The sequence below is a fragment of the Esox lucius genome, chromosome 12 (genome assembly GCF_011004845.1).
Source record: "Esox lucius isolate fEsoLuc1 chromosome 12, fEsoLuc1.pri, whole genome shotgun sequence".
Taxonomy (NCBI): Eukaryota; Metazoa; Chordata; class Actinopteri; order Esociformes; family Esocidae; genus Esox; species Esox lucius.
In genome coordinates, this window is record NC_047580.1 from 14,381,539 (window position 1) to 14,397,028 (window position 15,490).

Below are 15,490 nucleotides of genomic sequence, written 5' to 3' on the forward strand. Positions count from 1 at the left end.
CCATTTTCTAATAATTGCGCCAACAGTTGTTGCCTTCTCACCAAGCTGCTTGCCTATTGTCCTGTAGCCTATCCCAGCCTTGTGCAGGTTTACAATTTTATCCCTGATGTCCTTACACAGCTCTCTGGTCTTGGCCATTGTGGCGAGGTTGGAGTCTGTTTGATTGAGTGTGTGGACAGGTGTCTTTTATACAGGTAACGAGTTCAAACAGGTGCAGTTAATACAGGTAATGAGTGGAGAACAGGAGGGCTTCTTAAACACAAACAGGTTTGTGAGAGCAGGAATTCTTACTGGTTGGTAGGTGATCAAATACTTATGTTATGCAATAAAATGCAAATTAATTATTTAAAAATCATACAATGTGATTTTCTGGATATTCTCACAGTTGAAGTGTACCTATGATAAAAAGTACAGACCTCAACATGCTTTGTAAGTAGGAAAACCTGCAAAATTGGCAGTGTATCAAATACTTGTTCTCCCCACTGTAAGTGGGCTTCATCCAGAGTCTTTAGGCAGAATCCTGATCAACTGCACAACCAGGTGGACAAGGACAATCAAGTGGGTTGTGCACCGTGACAGCTGGAGTCAGCTGGGAGAAAAACGTCCAGGACTCTGAACAGGGACAGCTATGTGTCTCAGGCCAGGTGGTCTCCCCCCCAAACATTTTGGGCCCGGTCCAAAATGTTTTAACGTTCAAGGTATTCGTGTATTTGCTACAGGTACTGTGCATAACAGTTTGTTTTAATCCAATGTAAAACCGTGATTATTAACTACCGTGAATTTTGTTTCTACTGTGGTCTTGGTCTACGGTCGTTAACTCATATTGCGCTTGAAACCCACATGTCTAACTTGTTGAGCAAAGTTGCAAATCAAAGCAGTTGTTTTTACTGATACTGCACTTATGTGCAAATACCTGTGCATTTCAGTGTTTCAGTCATAATCATTATTTTATCAAGAAATATTTGTAGTCGGCGCGCGAAACTAACACGTCTGCATGGCCTTGTGGTGAATGGGCGTGTTTTAGCCCCGCTTTCTCTAGTGTTTCGTACCGCACATCTAATGCTGCTGTTAGCTAGCGAGCTACTAACCAAAATGCTAGCAGTTCCCGTTCACCAAACTTAGTCAACAACTTACTTTTTACGTTTTTATACCAGCTAGCCAAAGGATAATACATTAGTTATGTTGAGTACCAATATTTGCAAGCGATTACTCGAATACTAAATAAGGGACTGGGGCGAGGCAACAAAGACGTTTGTATCAACAAAGCTAGCTATCTACAGTGCCGGCTTTTGGTACAGTCAGTAGTTAGGTCGGTGCAGCAGGGTGCGCTAACGTTAGCTAGCTAGTTAGCATACGATAACCCAGCGTTTCAGTCCCGGTTGCAGAACGGCCAGAGAAGGTAAGATAGCATCGTTGTTCCAATGTTTATGTTGACATAGTCTTTGATTAACGTTAGTTAGCTGTGTCAGTAGCGTTTACAGACTACATAGTAAGGAGCTACTAATGAAGGTAATGTGTAGGTAAAAAGCGCTAGCTAAAGAGCTAGCAGTCAAATTGCTAGTTATCTTGCCAACGTTTACTGTACCCTAACTGGCGTTCTAGTGTTATCTGAAGTTACCAAGTTGGGATTTTTTTATTAGATGCCATTGTTCATTATTAGTTACTTTGAATTGTTGTATCCGTTAGCAACCTCAGTTAAGATTAGCGTTTTTATTGACTGTGTTAGGTTTGTATGTTCAGTTATTACAATTGTGTAAAAAAAAAAAAAGGCTGACAATTGGACCTTGGGCGCTCATCATTACTTGTTCGCTGATCACACTGGACATAGATTGGCTTAAACATGTATCGATCTACGTAACGGGAGAATCTATTGAATGTGAAACCTTGTAGGGTTGCCCAAACTCTGGTACTTGCTAACTACAACTATATTTTAGCCTGTTCTGACTACGGAATGGAATCTGCTATTTGACAGCAGGGCAAGGACCATCTTTCACGCCATTGATTTAATCTAAGCTCATATACTTCACTCTCTTTGTGGCCTGCCAAAAAACACCACACGGTTACTTTGCTTTGATAGAGTTTGTGTGACACTGTCAATAATAGGTAGTTCAAATGTAAACAATTTAGTAGTCAGTGGTCAGTTGGTGATTCACTAGTATATCTGCAATAGATGTTGGCAATTCTTAGGTACCCAGTTGGCAGGTTTGTGTTTAAAGGTTATGTTTTCTCCTTGGTTGTTGCAGTCAAGGCTTTGTATTTGGAGGCCCATGAGGAAGCCACGACGGAGGGGCCAGCCGGCATGGGGTGGGGATGCAAAGGGGAAAAAATCTGATCAGCCATGTAGGGGGCGTGGGGGTCCCCGTCAGCGCTCCCCTTCCCCCTACAGCCTTAAAGTGTCCCCCACTAGAGAGACGCTGACTTACTCCCCGACCCAGAAAGTGGTTGGAAGTAGATTTAGAAGGCAGGCTCCACCGTATCTCCATCGTGGACCCTCTGGTGGTAATTACGGAGGACGAGATGACAGCCCAGGACATCGTCGAGTGCAACAGCAACAAAGAGAACAGCGAGCTACCGGTGTCATCCACCAGTGCCAACCCCGGGCGCAAGCCACCCGCCACGCCCAAGACCCGGAAGAAAGACTCCAAACACTCCTCCTCCACATCGTCCTCCGCCCCTCACAACCACTGTGCCAACTCCCCCGATAAAACAAACTCCTCACACAACCACCACCGTGCGCCCCTCCCGGAGCCCACCTTCCGCGTGCTGGACACCTTCACCCCCTGCGCGGCCCCCCCCCTGCCCACGGCCTACTACCGCTACATGGAGCGCTCGGCGGAAGAGCAGGAGCAGGAGGCGGAGTACGACATGGACGAGGAGGACGCGGCCTGGCTGGAGATGGTTAACGCCAGGCGGGCGTCCGACGGCGACGCCATCGTCTCCCCTGACACCTTCGAGCTGCTGTTCGACCGCCTCGAGGAGGAGTCGTACCGGGAGGCCCGAAGCCGGGCGCCCTCGCAGAGTGCCATCGACGACGATGCCTTCTGCTGCATATGCCTGGACGACGAGTGCCTCAACAGCAACGTCATCCTGTTCTGCGACGCCTGCAACCTGGCTGTGCACCAGGAGTGCTATGGTGTGCCCTACATCCCTGAGGGCCAGTGGTTGTGCCGCTGCTGCCTGCAGTCGCCCCAGCGCCCCGTGGACTGCGTGCTCTGCCCTAACCGGGGCGGCGCCTTCAAGCAGACCAGCGACGGGCGCTGGGCCCACGTGGTCTGCGCCATCTGGATCCCCGAGGTGTGCTTCGCCAACACTGTGTTCCTGGAGCCCGTGGAAGGGGTGGACAACATCCCGCCGGCGCGCTGGAAGCTCACCTGCTACGTGTGCAAGCAGAAGGGCCGCGGCGCGGCCATCCAGTGCCACAAGGCCAACTGCTACACAGCCTTCCACGTCACGTGCGCCCAGCGCGCCGGACTCTTCATGAAGATCGACCCCGTGCGGGAGACCAACGTCAACGGCACCACCTTCTCCGTGAAGAAGACCGCCTTCTGCGAGGCGCACTCCCCGCCGGGGCAGGAGGGAGAGACCGGGGGGTCGGATGAGGAGGACGCCGCGGGGAGGGTGGTGGGAAGCCAGGGGCGGGCCAGCCGCGGACGCAGCGCCTATACCGAAGCCCCGCTGGTACAGAAGAGTGGTAAAAAGGTCAAGCAGAGGAAGGGGAAAGAGGGTTCTGGAGGGTCGCTGCCTGCCATGCCGCCACGACGACCATGGTCACCGTTCCACAGATCCCCACCCAAAGGTCTGTGTTTACCAGCCACATACTGTCATGTTAGTGGAGCTTTATCTGGCAGTGTTCTTCACACACTGTCATGTTAGTGGAGCTTTATCTGGCAGCGTTCTTCACACACTGTCATGTTAGTGGAGCTTTATCTGGCAGCGTTCTTCACACACTGTCATGTTAGTGGAGCTTTATCTGGCAGCGTTCTTCACATACCTTCATGACACGGTCATGGGTTTATATACAGGTGTTAAAGATGCGTCTGACTCCAGATATGCATTGGCAGTGTTTTATGTTGACCGTCATGTGGAGTCCCAAGTTATGTCCATTTGTGCATATGTCTTGAATAACATCTAATCAAATTATTGTGATGTACAGAGACTCTGAGATTAATTTGAGTTGTGTGTGTGTGTGAAATCCTCTCTTCCACACAGGTTGAACACCATCTGCAAAGGCATTCTTGTCCAGAAGAAGAACCAGTTCATGCAAAGGCTACACAACTATTGGCTCCTTAAACGGCAGTCACGGAATGGGGTCGCTCTCGTCCGTCGACTGCACTCCCATGTCCAATCACAGAGGCATATTGAACCGGTTAGTGGTGGTGGTACATTCAAGGCAGGATATGCACTAGGGTATTATTTTGATAAATGCAATGTAATATAACAGTGCTGGTATAAATAGAAATATAAAATCTGAAGTGGTCTCTTGGGTGGCGTTTACAGACTTGATTGACATTAGTTGTGTTCTCTTAGTGTGGTCTTACCTGAACTCCCAAAAGTTGTTTGTCCACAATATCATGTGTGTCTTGAATGTGGGTGTGATTGGTATTTGATATGAATTACTGTGTTTTCAGCAGGAGCCAGATGAGAAGGTGTGCGCTGTGAGGGAGGAGCTGAAGTACTGGCAGAAGTTGCGACATGACCTAGAGAGAGCGCGGTTGTTGGTGGAACTCATTCGCAAGCGGGAGAAACTGAAAAGGGAGCAGGTGGGGGACTAGATATGAACCACTGTCTCACTGCTTAGGTTGTTACTGAAGATGCTGGGTGTAGACAACAAAAATAGTTACATTTGTGAAGCACTCCCCCAGCTGTATTGCCTCACTTTTCTCCCCATTTAGTGAACCTTGCTACCTGCCATATCAGTGTTAATACTGGCAAAATGACTAGCCAACTAGTTTTAGCTTTCAAAAGTTCTTAGAAGACATCACATTTGACCTGCCAATTGTTTGAATGGTGATATTTCCATTGATGATTTAGTCAATGCAGGATTCAAAATGTGTACAAAGTGGGAACTGCCTTCCGTGGGTTGTTTTCCATACTAGGATTTGGGTTCCTGCTTGGTCATTCCATGTTTTATTTTGCGATGTAGTCCACGAACAGAGAAATATCCAGTTAGTAGTCTGATTTGGAATATAAACCTACATGTGTGTTTTGGTGGCCTCACCTGACCTCCAGCCCTCTCTTACCCTCTGCAACCCCAAAGGTCAAGGTTAACCAGGCGGCCCTGGAACTACAGCTGATCCCTGTTCAGGTGCTGCTGCGCTCAACACTGGACCAGCTGCAGGAGAAAGACGTGGGTCAGATCTTTGCACAGCCCGTCAGCCTCAAGGAGGTCTGTAACCATCCCGTAGAATTCTAAAAGTTTGTATTTCACTTCATTTAACGCCTGATTTTGGGTCTGCTTACATTGACAAATTCAATTGATTTTGGAGGGATACAACCTTCAATGTCATATACATTTGCTAACTTGCTATGTCTGGCCGGCTTCCTTTCCACAAAGCTTGCAATGCTCTCCTGAACATCACCGCTAGAAGCAGGGCAATGTTAACAGACCTCTCCTGTTTAGTTCAGCAGTCACAAAACAAAAATAGTAAAAGCACAGCTGAAATCTGTAGACACTTTGAGATCCTATTTTTTTTAATTAAGCAAATTACAGTAAAAGCCGGTTATCTATTACATTTTGTCTGTCGTGACTGAGCAACAGAACTATGAAACCCAAATCCTGCTACCTAAATGCATATACCATTGTTGATTGATGGTAGGTCATGAACATAATTGTGACATTGTGTGGTGATTTGATAGAATAGCCCACAGCTCCCAGAGATGTGAGGATACGTTTGAACTGGTCTGATAGGCTGACCTTAACAACTCCAGATTCTGATCTGATAGGCTGACCTTAACAACTCCAGATTCTGATCTGATAGGCTGACCTTAACAACTCCAGATTCTGATCTGATAGGCTGACCTAACCAACTCCAGTTCTAGGGTATGGCATAGTAATAATGGAGTTGTAAAATATAAACAATTTGAAGTTGCCAAAATATTTTTTGAAATCTTTATAATTTTGGTGCAATTTTTCTAATTAGACTTTCAAAGGGGTGTGACTGTTTGGTCACTAATGAGCCCAGTGCAGTTATGGTTAGAGTAGGCTTGCTACCCCCTGGTGTCCTGGCTACGTTTCACATTTGGCCCTAATATTATCATGGCCACCTAATCTCCACTTTCAATTGACTCACACCCTTACAAAAATAATAAAAATATGTAAAGGTTAAGTCATCCTACCAGATCAGAATCTGGAGTTGTTGAAGTCAGCCTATCACGCCTTTAAATAATAATATTATATATCAGACAGTCTGGAGAAAGAGCATCTGCTAAATGACTAAAACCTAAACTGTCCCATTCTGTTCCCTCGTTGGTTACTGTAATCCTTACTATACACACTTGGCTACTTACATTGTCATACTGTAGTTTATAGGCTGTCTAAATGACTGTCCTCCCAGGTCCCAGATTACCTGGAGTTCATCAGCCAACCTATGGACTTCTCCACCATGCGCTCCAAGCTGGAAGCCCACAGTTACAGCTCTCTGGCCGACCTTGAGGCCGACTTCGACCAGATGGTGGCCAACTGCCTGCTGTACAACGCCAAGGACACAGTGTTCCACAGCGCCGCCCTACGTCTCCGCAACCTGGGCGGCGCTATCCTCCGTCACGCCCAGCGGCAGGCCGATAACATCGGCTTTGACTTGACCGTGGGCATGCACGTGGCCGAATCACCCCAGAAGAAAGACTACTACCGCTGCACGTGGGAGGATGGTGAGTGGCGCGGTAGGGCTGGGCGCTAAGCCTTACTGATGGACTAACTGTTTTTAAATGTTACAACAAGGAGTGATGAAACCCAAAATATCATGGCAGTCATCAGTTTTTGAGATTTGCTAATTGAACTTGGAAACATCCTGAAATGAACACCTGACACTGTGCTAACAAGCTAGGGACAGCGGTTTCGCCATCAACCGGTAATGATCATGTTCCTGTTGGGTGTCCTTTCCCTGCGTAGTGGACACTTTGCTGGACCCAGAGAACCGTCTACACATGTCTTCAGAGGAACAGCTGAAGGAACTGCTGGACAAGCTGGACGTGGTCACGGCCATGCGCTCCAGTGGCGCCCGCACCCGTCGTATACGCCTCCTGCGCCGCGAGATCAACAGCATCCGCTACCGACAGGGCCAGCGCCACCGCGACACCCTCCTCAATGGAGACGCCAAAGGGGAGGACGTGGACGAGGATGGGAGAGATGGCGAGTTTTCAGATAAAGGTGGGTGATCAACGCGCGCCATGTCTTATTGTCATGTGTTTAACAGGGTTGGGATCAACTTCATTTCAGTGCCAGTCAGTTTGGAAAATCCCTTCCGATTTCAAATGTTCCTCATTGGGAAGCAAAGAGATGAATTGGAATTTCAACACACTTTCTGATTTACCTGGCAGTTTATGGCGTTGACCCAAACCCTGGTATTTTAATGACGTATGCCCTGAAATCTGCTCTGCTGAAACGAGACCCGTTGCCAACATGAGCTAACAGCCAACTATCCTTAGGTAATTGAGCCAGGGTCCCCCACGCACCAACCCCAAGCACCTCACTGTCTGCTGTCTAGTAAGTAGGGTCCCACGTAGCTGCCTCAACCCTGTCCCGGCGCACTCTGCGCTTCTCCTCGTCCTCTGCACCGCCACCTCATGGACTCGCCTCCATTGGCCTCATACAGCCATGTCATCCCACTTCTGACCCCCATGTAGCACTTTTTTGGGGGTGGTGGCCAAGCATACTAGGTCGTTGAATCCTGGTCAAGCATGCTCGTTTTTGTGCCACAGATATTTTACTCACCTATCCATTTGTTTTGCTGGCTTCTGTGAAATTCTTACAGCCATGTGGGGCTGTTGTGAGGGCTAGAATAGCCTAGAATCTCTCATCAAAAGGATGATGTTAATCAGTGAAATTTTGATCAGGTCTGTTCTCCTCTTTCAGAGGACCTCAAGTGTACTCCGCCCCCGACTCTGGAGCCAACATGCCTGGCTCTTCCCCCGCTGGAGGGGGATGCACCCCTGGAACCCCCCACACTGCGCCCCATGACAGGGGAGCCACAGAGCCTGGGTCATCCCAATAAGCGCCTGAAATTGGACAGCGAGAGCTCCGATAGCAGTATGCTTACCCTTGCCGCTACAGGAAACATGAATTGCACTAAATCAGAAGAGATGCCCAGTTTGCACTGTGTGACCCCGACGGTCAACGGCCTGCCAGACCCCCTGCCCATGTGCCCTGCCTCGGGGGGGGTAGGGCGCCGGACTTCTGTGCTTTTCAAAAAAGCTAAGAATGAATCAAAGCTGCTGAGAGAGAGAGACAGTATAATCCTGAACGGGAAAGCCAGCGAGGTTGTAACTAACGGCAGTGCCCCGTCGACCCCCAACTCAGCTCCAAGTACCCCTTTATCCACCCCAAATAAGACCCCCCATCAGACCCTGACCCCATCATCATTCACCACAACCGACTGGGGGGCACCTGGTGGAAGTGCCGTCTCAGAAGAGGAGTTGGACCACAGCCCTATTCACACACTGGAGTCTGGTGAGTAGGGGGATGTGTAATGTCATCAATTGTTTTAGAACATTACCCTGAAATGTGCCGGATCAACATTTTATTTGGGTTTTGTTAATGTGTTCTTGCATTTGGTGAGGCTTCAAACTCTAGGAGTCTGACATGCTGGGCGATTGGTTCGTCTTTTCTTTCAGGTCTCACCAATGGTTTCAGTAAGCACAGTGACGGTTGTTCCAACTCTGACTGTAGCCCTCCTCCAATACTCCACAAAGAAATGTAAGACACACCGGCTCCTTTGTGCCTTGTATATATCATTTTCCAATGTAGGAGAGATGCAGTCCGATATCAAAGTCATGTGCCGCCTTGAAACAAATCCAGAGTTTAATGATCAATTTAACAGGCCTGTATCAAGACATATATTCATGGTTTAAGTTTACAAATGTTTCAGTTTGTGAAAAGCTGTTGTCCTGTCATTGGGGCTGCTGCCATGTTTTTGTAGCCAGTGAACATCAGATGGTCACCTGTTTAGTACAACAATACGTCTTACTGAAGTACTATGTTCCTCACCAGCAGCTCACTACCCAAACGTAGCCTTGGAAAACCAGCCCTTTCTAAAGTACCTTTCTTGGAGACTGTTAATGGGGATGCAGATTACACTGCTACAGGTATGAAGATCACAGTATCATCATTTGGAGAAATCTTACTTCATCATCCTAAGGTTCTGAAACATGTCCTGTATCCACATTCGCACTGTTCTGGTATAATAACACTATAGCACTGAAGGACATGAAAATGGTAATTGTCTTGTTTATAACAAGGATTTGAAAATGATCTGTTCTAACGTGGCCTACATTTCCTTTGGTTTTCATATCCACTTTCCTTTTGGGACATCAGAGAACTCAGTAGTGCACCCAAGACAAACAACCCATTTACACAAAGTTGTTTTCTAGGTTGCCATGTTAGTATTGAACCTTCTCCTGTCTCGGCAGGCAGTGGTATCCTGATGCCTTTTGAAAACGGTGTGGAGCCAGAGCCCCTGGACCTGGTTTGGGCCAAGTGTCGGGGGTACCCCTCCTACCCTGCATTGGTAAGACAACGCCTATACTCATACAGGACCCAAAAGAAGAGAGTTCCATTGGGTTTACATTAAGTTAGGCTGCCCCAAAGTCTGCAACACTAAGCCTAATGTATTTTCATACATATTTGCTTTTGAGTTGATAAAAAATGTACAATGATTAATTCAGAATCATATTATATTAGGTTTAAACAATGTCCAATGCTACTCCCCAAAAAACAATGTCTTCCTTTTAAGCCTCTTTAAATCCAGAGTAACACAATTTTGCACATTGCATGTCACAATGAAATGAATCTATTCATCTTTTCCATTGGGCAGATCATTGACCCTGAGATGCCCCAGGAGGGCTTGTTGCATAACGGGGTTCCCATCCCTGTTCCCCCGCTGGACGTCCTGAAGCTGGGAGAGCAGAAGACAGAGGAGGCCGGCCAGAAGCTTTTTCTGGTGCTCTTCTTCGACAACAAGAGGACATGGTGAGAGCAGGGCATGTCTGTCTAACACTTAGATAAGTCACCCTCAATGGTTGTCAAACCTCTTATGGGAATAATGTGATGAATGGCTATGCCTACCTACTATGCAGTCCATAAGTATTTGGACAGTCATGCAAGTTTAGATATTTTGCCATTGTGAAACTGTAAGAATTCAAGCCCTTTTTGAACATAGACAGTTTAACCTTAATCTTAAATAAACTTGTCATATTTAGTACTTGGCTACCAATCATTTGCATTCTATGTCTGCCTCAAGTCTGTGTGTCATAGTGGTAACCAGGCACTACTTATCGTCCCTGGTGAGGCTCTGCAATGGACCACATGTTGTATGGATGCTTCCAGCATCACCTCCTCTTACACACAAAATATGCCACTCCTATCCATTTACACAGTATGGAAGAGACCAGTCAGCCTATTTTCAAAGCAACAAAACCAACTCCACTAGACAGACTTTTTATTTAAGGCAGAGCCTTATCAGAGTAATCAGAGTAGAATTCTGTTGACTGAGCCCACAATGGATCTTTCCTATTCCCAAGTGGATATCATATTCAGATCCCAGTTATTGAAATTCTTTGGTAGGTTAGTTAGAGGTTGAACATTGGTCAGCTAGAAGGGAGTTGGTGCTTCCTACAACAGCAGGAACCATGTAGATCAGACACACATTTGAAGAAGTATTTGAAAAGAGATTTAAGTAAAAAGCCTATAAATAATTATTGGGGCAGTGTTGTATAAGAGACTTGAATGTCCAATATAGGGTAGAGGTTACCCTACATTAACAAAGGGTATTTTTATACCACAAAATACAGGGTGAGAGAGAAACATTCTTTGTCTTACAAAATCATTTAAATAATATTTCAGTTTACTTTGGCATGTACCATCCGACTGGCTGGAATCAGATGTGTGCTGTTAGGAATGGATTATTAAGTCTGTAGTGTGGAAATGTTACCTGCAAAAGATGAACAAACGGCATCTTTATGGAACATAAATATAAATCCAACTTTCCTCAGTTCGTAGGACTTTCCTGAGTTACAGTTCGCCTAAGGAAATCAGTCAGTTGAAATGAGTGCATTAGCCCTAATCTATGGATGTCACTTGAACAAAATAGGCTGCAGGTGTGTATGGAACATTTGTGGTATCATTAAACTTGGGACTGACTCATTAGCATGTTGGGGGTATATTTTTTTCAGTATTCTTTTTTTTAAGAAGCTGAATACATGAACAGAGGCAAACAGGTAGCACAGTGGAGACTGAACCAGCCTGGGCAAATATGGGCGCAGTCTGACATCTTGCCTGCTAGTGTTTACAGCTTTCAGTGGGGGGTTTTAAGGGTCTGAGAGTGCTTGCACTGGATGCTTGAATTTCTATCCTATAGGGTGTTACATTTGGAGGTGCCTGTGAGAGCCTGGGTCAACATTAGCATTCCAATGTTAGCCCTATAGCCATCTGTCCTGAAGCCATCTTGTGGGAATCAGGCCCTGACTGTAGTTACACACCACAGAGGCCCTGACTTCAGTTGCACAGAACACCATCTTGCAGTTTCCTGCAATTTTATGCATTTGTCCATGGAGCAGAGAGACATTTTTCTAAAAATGTTTCCATGGAGCTGAGAGTGGAACCGCAAACATTGCTCACATTCAGCATTTTAGTTCATTACGATTACTTTAGCTCGTCACCCAAGTCTACCAGTTTGTCCAGGTTTCTGAAAGAGTATGATTTGTTCATGCACTGTATGTGATTGCAAATAACCCGAAGTTCACTATTCAAATGTGGGATGAAATCCTTTGACCTTCACCTAACTCTCTAGCGGTCATTGGATCTGTGTGCGTACCTTCCTCAGACGTATTTGGTTCAACGCCCTCCTCTTCTCGCCCCTGTAGGCAGTGGCTACCGCGGGACAAGGTGTCTCCTTTGGGAGTGGACGAAACGGGCGACAAGCTGCGCATGATGGAGGGCAGGAAGACCACCATCCGCAAGTCTGTGCAGGTGGCTTATGATCGTGCCATGGTGCACCTGAGTCGTGTACGCCACGAGCAACATTTTGTCACCTCCAACTACCTGTAGTTGTGTGTGTGTGTGTGGGTCTGAATGGCTTTAAATGACTGTTTCGATATTTAGGACCCCAATCTATATTTTTCACACAGGTGTCACATTATAAAAAAGGGGAGTCACTTCCTTTATATAGTAGGTTTGAGTAACTTGCCTTGTCTTTCCTTGCATCGTTGTTGAAATTCAGGGCAAACAAAAAATGCTGAGTTTTGATGCCAAAATACATTCTTTCACAATTTGCAAAGCTGTCATTATCATGGCGCAGGTCTGTAGATGGAAACTAAATTGGCATTCTCAACTAAATCTGCAACATTGCCATCTGTTTTCTGCATGTCCTGGCTGTATTCTCTTGCTTATGCTCCTTGTCGATGTTGTCTGCTTCCAGTAATTGTGTGTGTACATCTACGGACCTGCTTCATAACAGTGAGTGTTGCAGCTTATTAAAGGATGTATTTGGGTGTTTTGGGAGCTTTACGCCTGTTTTCCGTTTGCCATTTCCATACCAATGCTGAGAAAGAGGCAGTAAGTTACTCAGTGATTTTTCAGTGTCTTCACCCTTCTATCTCATGACAATGAATTATATGACTTAGTCATGTATTCACTTGAGCCATGTGGATGCCACCCAAAGCAGTGGCTGAATCAGAGTTGAATGAACTCCTCCCTTTTGGTAAAATGCTAGTGCCAAGGAATCAAATGATTGAAAAATAGTTATATGAACTGTGGAACAGTATGAATAAGACTGCCATTTTTCTTAAAATCACTTTTTATATTTTAATGTTTTACAAACCACTTGTTATATATTGTAAAGACTCTTGTATGTACAGTATGTATATATTTCATACTAAACCAAATTCTCTTGCTATTTTTTTTAAGTGCAAATTCAATCACCTATACCAATTTTAGCAATGCTGTACAAACTTGTAAAAAAGTATTATCGCTACAGAGTGTATTCAGCTTGTCTTTTATGTTTGTCTGTCGTGGATTTGCAGAACTGCACACAACACAATGGACATTTCTTTATAAATGCTTTTTTATACAAAGAAATGTATTTTATTTATGGAAATCTGAGAATATTGAAATAAAGTTTTATATATTGGTTGGAAGATACATTTCTTTTTATCTGTTAGGATTTTTAATAAGGTTATAACATTTGCATCCCAGATGAACTAGTGATGCAGATGTGTTCATATTTTGCATTCAGGGGCTTGTTTAAATGCTTGACCATGGGGAAGAACAGAATATATATTTATTATAGACTACTCAGAGTATTCTAAACCCAGTTAATAAAATGGAGACAAACAATGTAAGCTTGTACAAATTGCAGATTTGACCCACTTGCCAAATAACATGTTTGAATCAGTATTTTCATGTGGGTAAATAAATAATGATATTGAAGAAACGATTGTGAATTGTTATTGATTGAAATGTTGATGTGACAACAGGCTAGGTTTCTTTGTTACATATACAAATGGGAAAAAATAGGAGTTCCAGGTCGAAATGGGATGTTTCAATCTACTTCAGTGTACATCTATGAGGCGGTTGATAACGCTAGAAGGAATGAAAAATGATGTATGAAAGAGAAATTGTTAGTATTAAACATGCCAAGGTCAAACAGTATCAATGTAGTCTTTACCTACCATCTCCAGATGTGGACCCTAAATATAACTCAACATCTAAGTGAATAGCTGTGTGGTGGTAATTACAAGGATACCAATGAAGACTGGCATCCTTGTTTTTACAAGGATAATGTAAATTCTCTATGAAAGGACATGCAGCAAAGAAATCCTAGCAGGCAGAGGTCCTGCTAACGAAGTATTCCCCATTCCTTGGTCTCCCTCAGATTTGAGCCAAGTGTTATAATCTCCTTTGAGGGACATTGTTGATTTAGGTTCAGTTTGAGCATTTCCATTGTGTAACATCTTTGCTTATCTTTTAAACATATGCTCACCTGTGCTTAATTCCTCCATCTACCCACTTCCCAGTAACTTTAGCTCTTGAATTAATCTGTCCTCATCACTTCTTCTTTTGTCTATCCATCTAACATATCCTTTGGCATTAGGTTTCTTTTTACATCCTTTCATTGCTTCTAATCTTCTAATCTCTTCTGCTTCGTTCCTTTATCTGACCCACTTGCTATAACCTGTATTATCAAATCCAGGATATTCTTCTTCTGTGTCTACTAAAATGTAGGTGATAAATCATTCTAATAACTTTGACCAATAAAGGATCATGGTAGCTAATGATTTACATAACCTATATGTTTGTTATACGTACCACACCTATAAACACGTCTTAATAAGGACATTAATAGCTATAGAGAATTATGAAAGTTGTATCACTGTATGCCAATTAAATCCACATCAGAGCAGAGCTAATCACTTTTATCAAGACTGAATAGCTCATGCCTTTACCTTGCTCTTCCATGAGAACATTCCAATTTGACAATACTTACAAAATACAGCTGCTAACCATTCTGAACATGAGCAAGTACATTTACCATTGCACCAGTGCTCTCTAATCTTTGTCACTTGCAGATATTCCTATAAGAAGAAGAAGATAATTTTGTTATTTACATTTTCTATAACCCAAGGTACAAAATTGAATTGACTGTTCCTTGAATTTGACCATTGAACATCTAACCATTAAGTATAATAGTTGAATTTAGCTTCTAGGATACAAACTGCCCAGGGAATGTGTGGGGGCATAGACAAACAATGCTTCAGAATGCTCCGGTATTAGCAAAGTCATAAAAACATAAAGATCTACAGTTAAACAAGAGCCTTTTAAGATGCAGTCTCCATTAGGAGCCAGAAATGGAATATCAATTAGAGTAGCAGTCCAGAAACTAAAATGGAAAATTGGTTGCTTTGGAAACAATAAAACTGTTAATTTTGTTGAAATGTGAATGGGAGCAATGGGTTAACATTTGACATCCTGAACCGAATCTTGAAAAGAGGGGGTGATGTGTGTGGACCCTATATAAGTTGACTGTGGAATCATACCATATCAGCAAAATCAACTGGCTCTTTCATCGAGTTCTGTCTTTACAAGAACATAGGTGTAACAAATTCATTCCTCAATTGGTTTTAAGTTTGTCACTTATATTAACATACTGAACTACATCAGGTTTTTATTATCAATGTCAATGTTACTCTAATGAGGAACCGCTCAGGTTACTGTCAGTAATGGTGATTTACATGAACTACAGTAAAGGATCATACAATAAGTAACCACAACTATGAACAC

General features: G+C 44.3%; 1 protein-coding gene across 1 annotated transcript; it reads left to right on the plus strand.

Annotated features, from left to right (window-relative positions):
* Positions 1-545: 545 nt before the first annotated feature.
* brpf3b (bromodomain and PHD finger containing, 3b) lies at positions 546-13,633 on the plus strand. The gene is given in 15 exon segments (XM_010875693.3): positions 546-719; positions 2,244-2,444; positions 2,446-3,729; positions 3,732-3,796; positions 4,210-4,366; positions 4,629-4,760; positions 5,258-5,386; positions 6,555-6,867; positions 7,109-7,366; positions 8,072-8,665; positions 8,830-8,911; positions 9,206-9,300; positions 9,625-9,722; positions 10,029-10,183; positions 12,076-13,633. Coding segments are annotated over 14 exon segments (3,723 nt in total). The 5' UTR covers positions 546-719; positions 2,244-2,267; the 3' UTR covers positions 12,260-13,633.
* Positions 13,634-15,490: the final 1,857 nt, after the last annotated feature.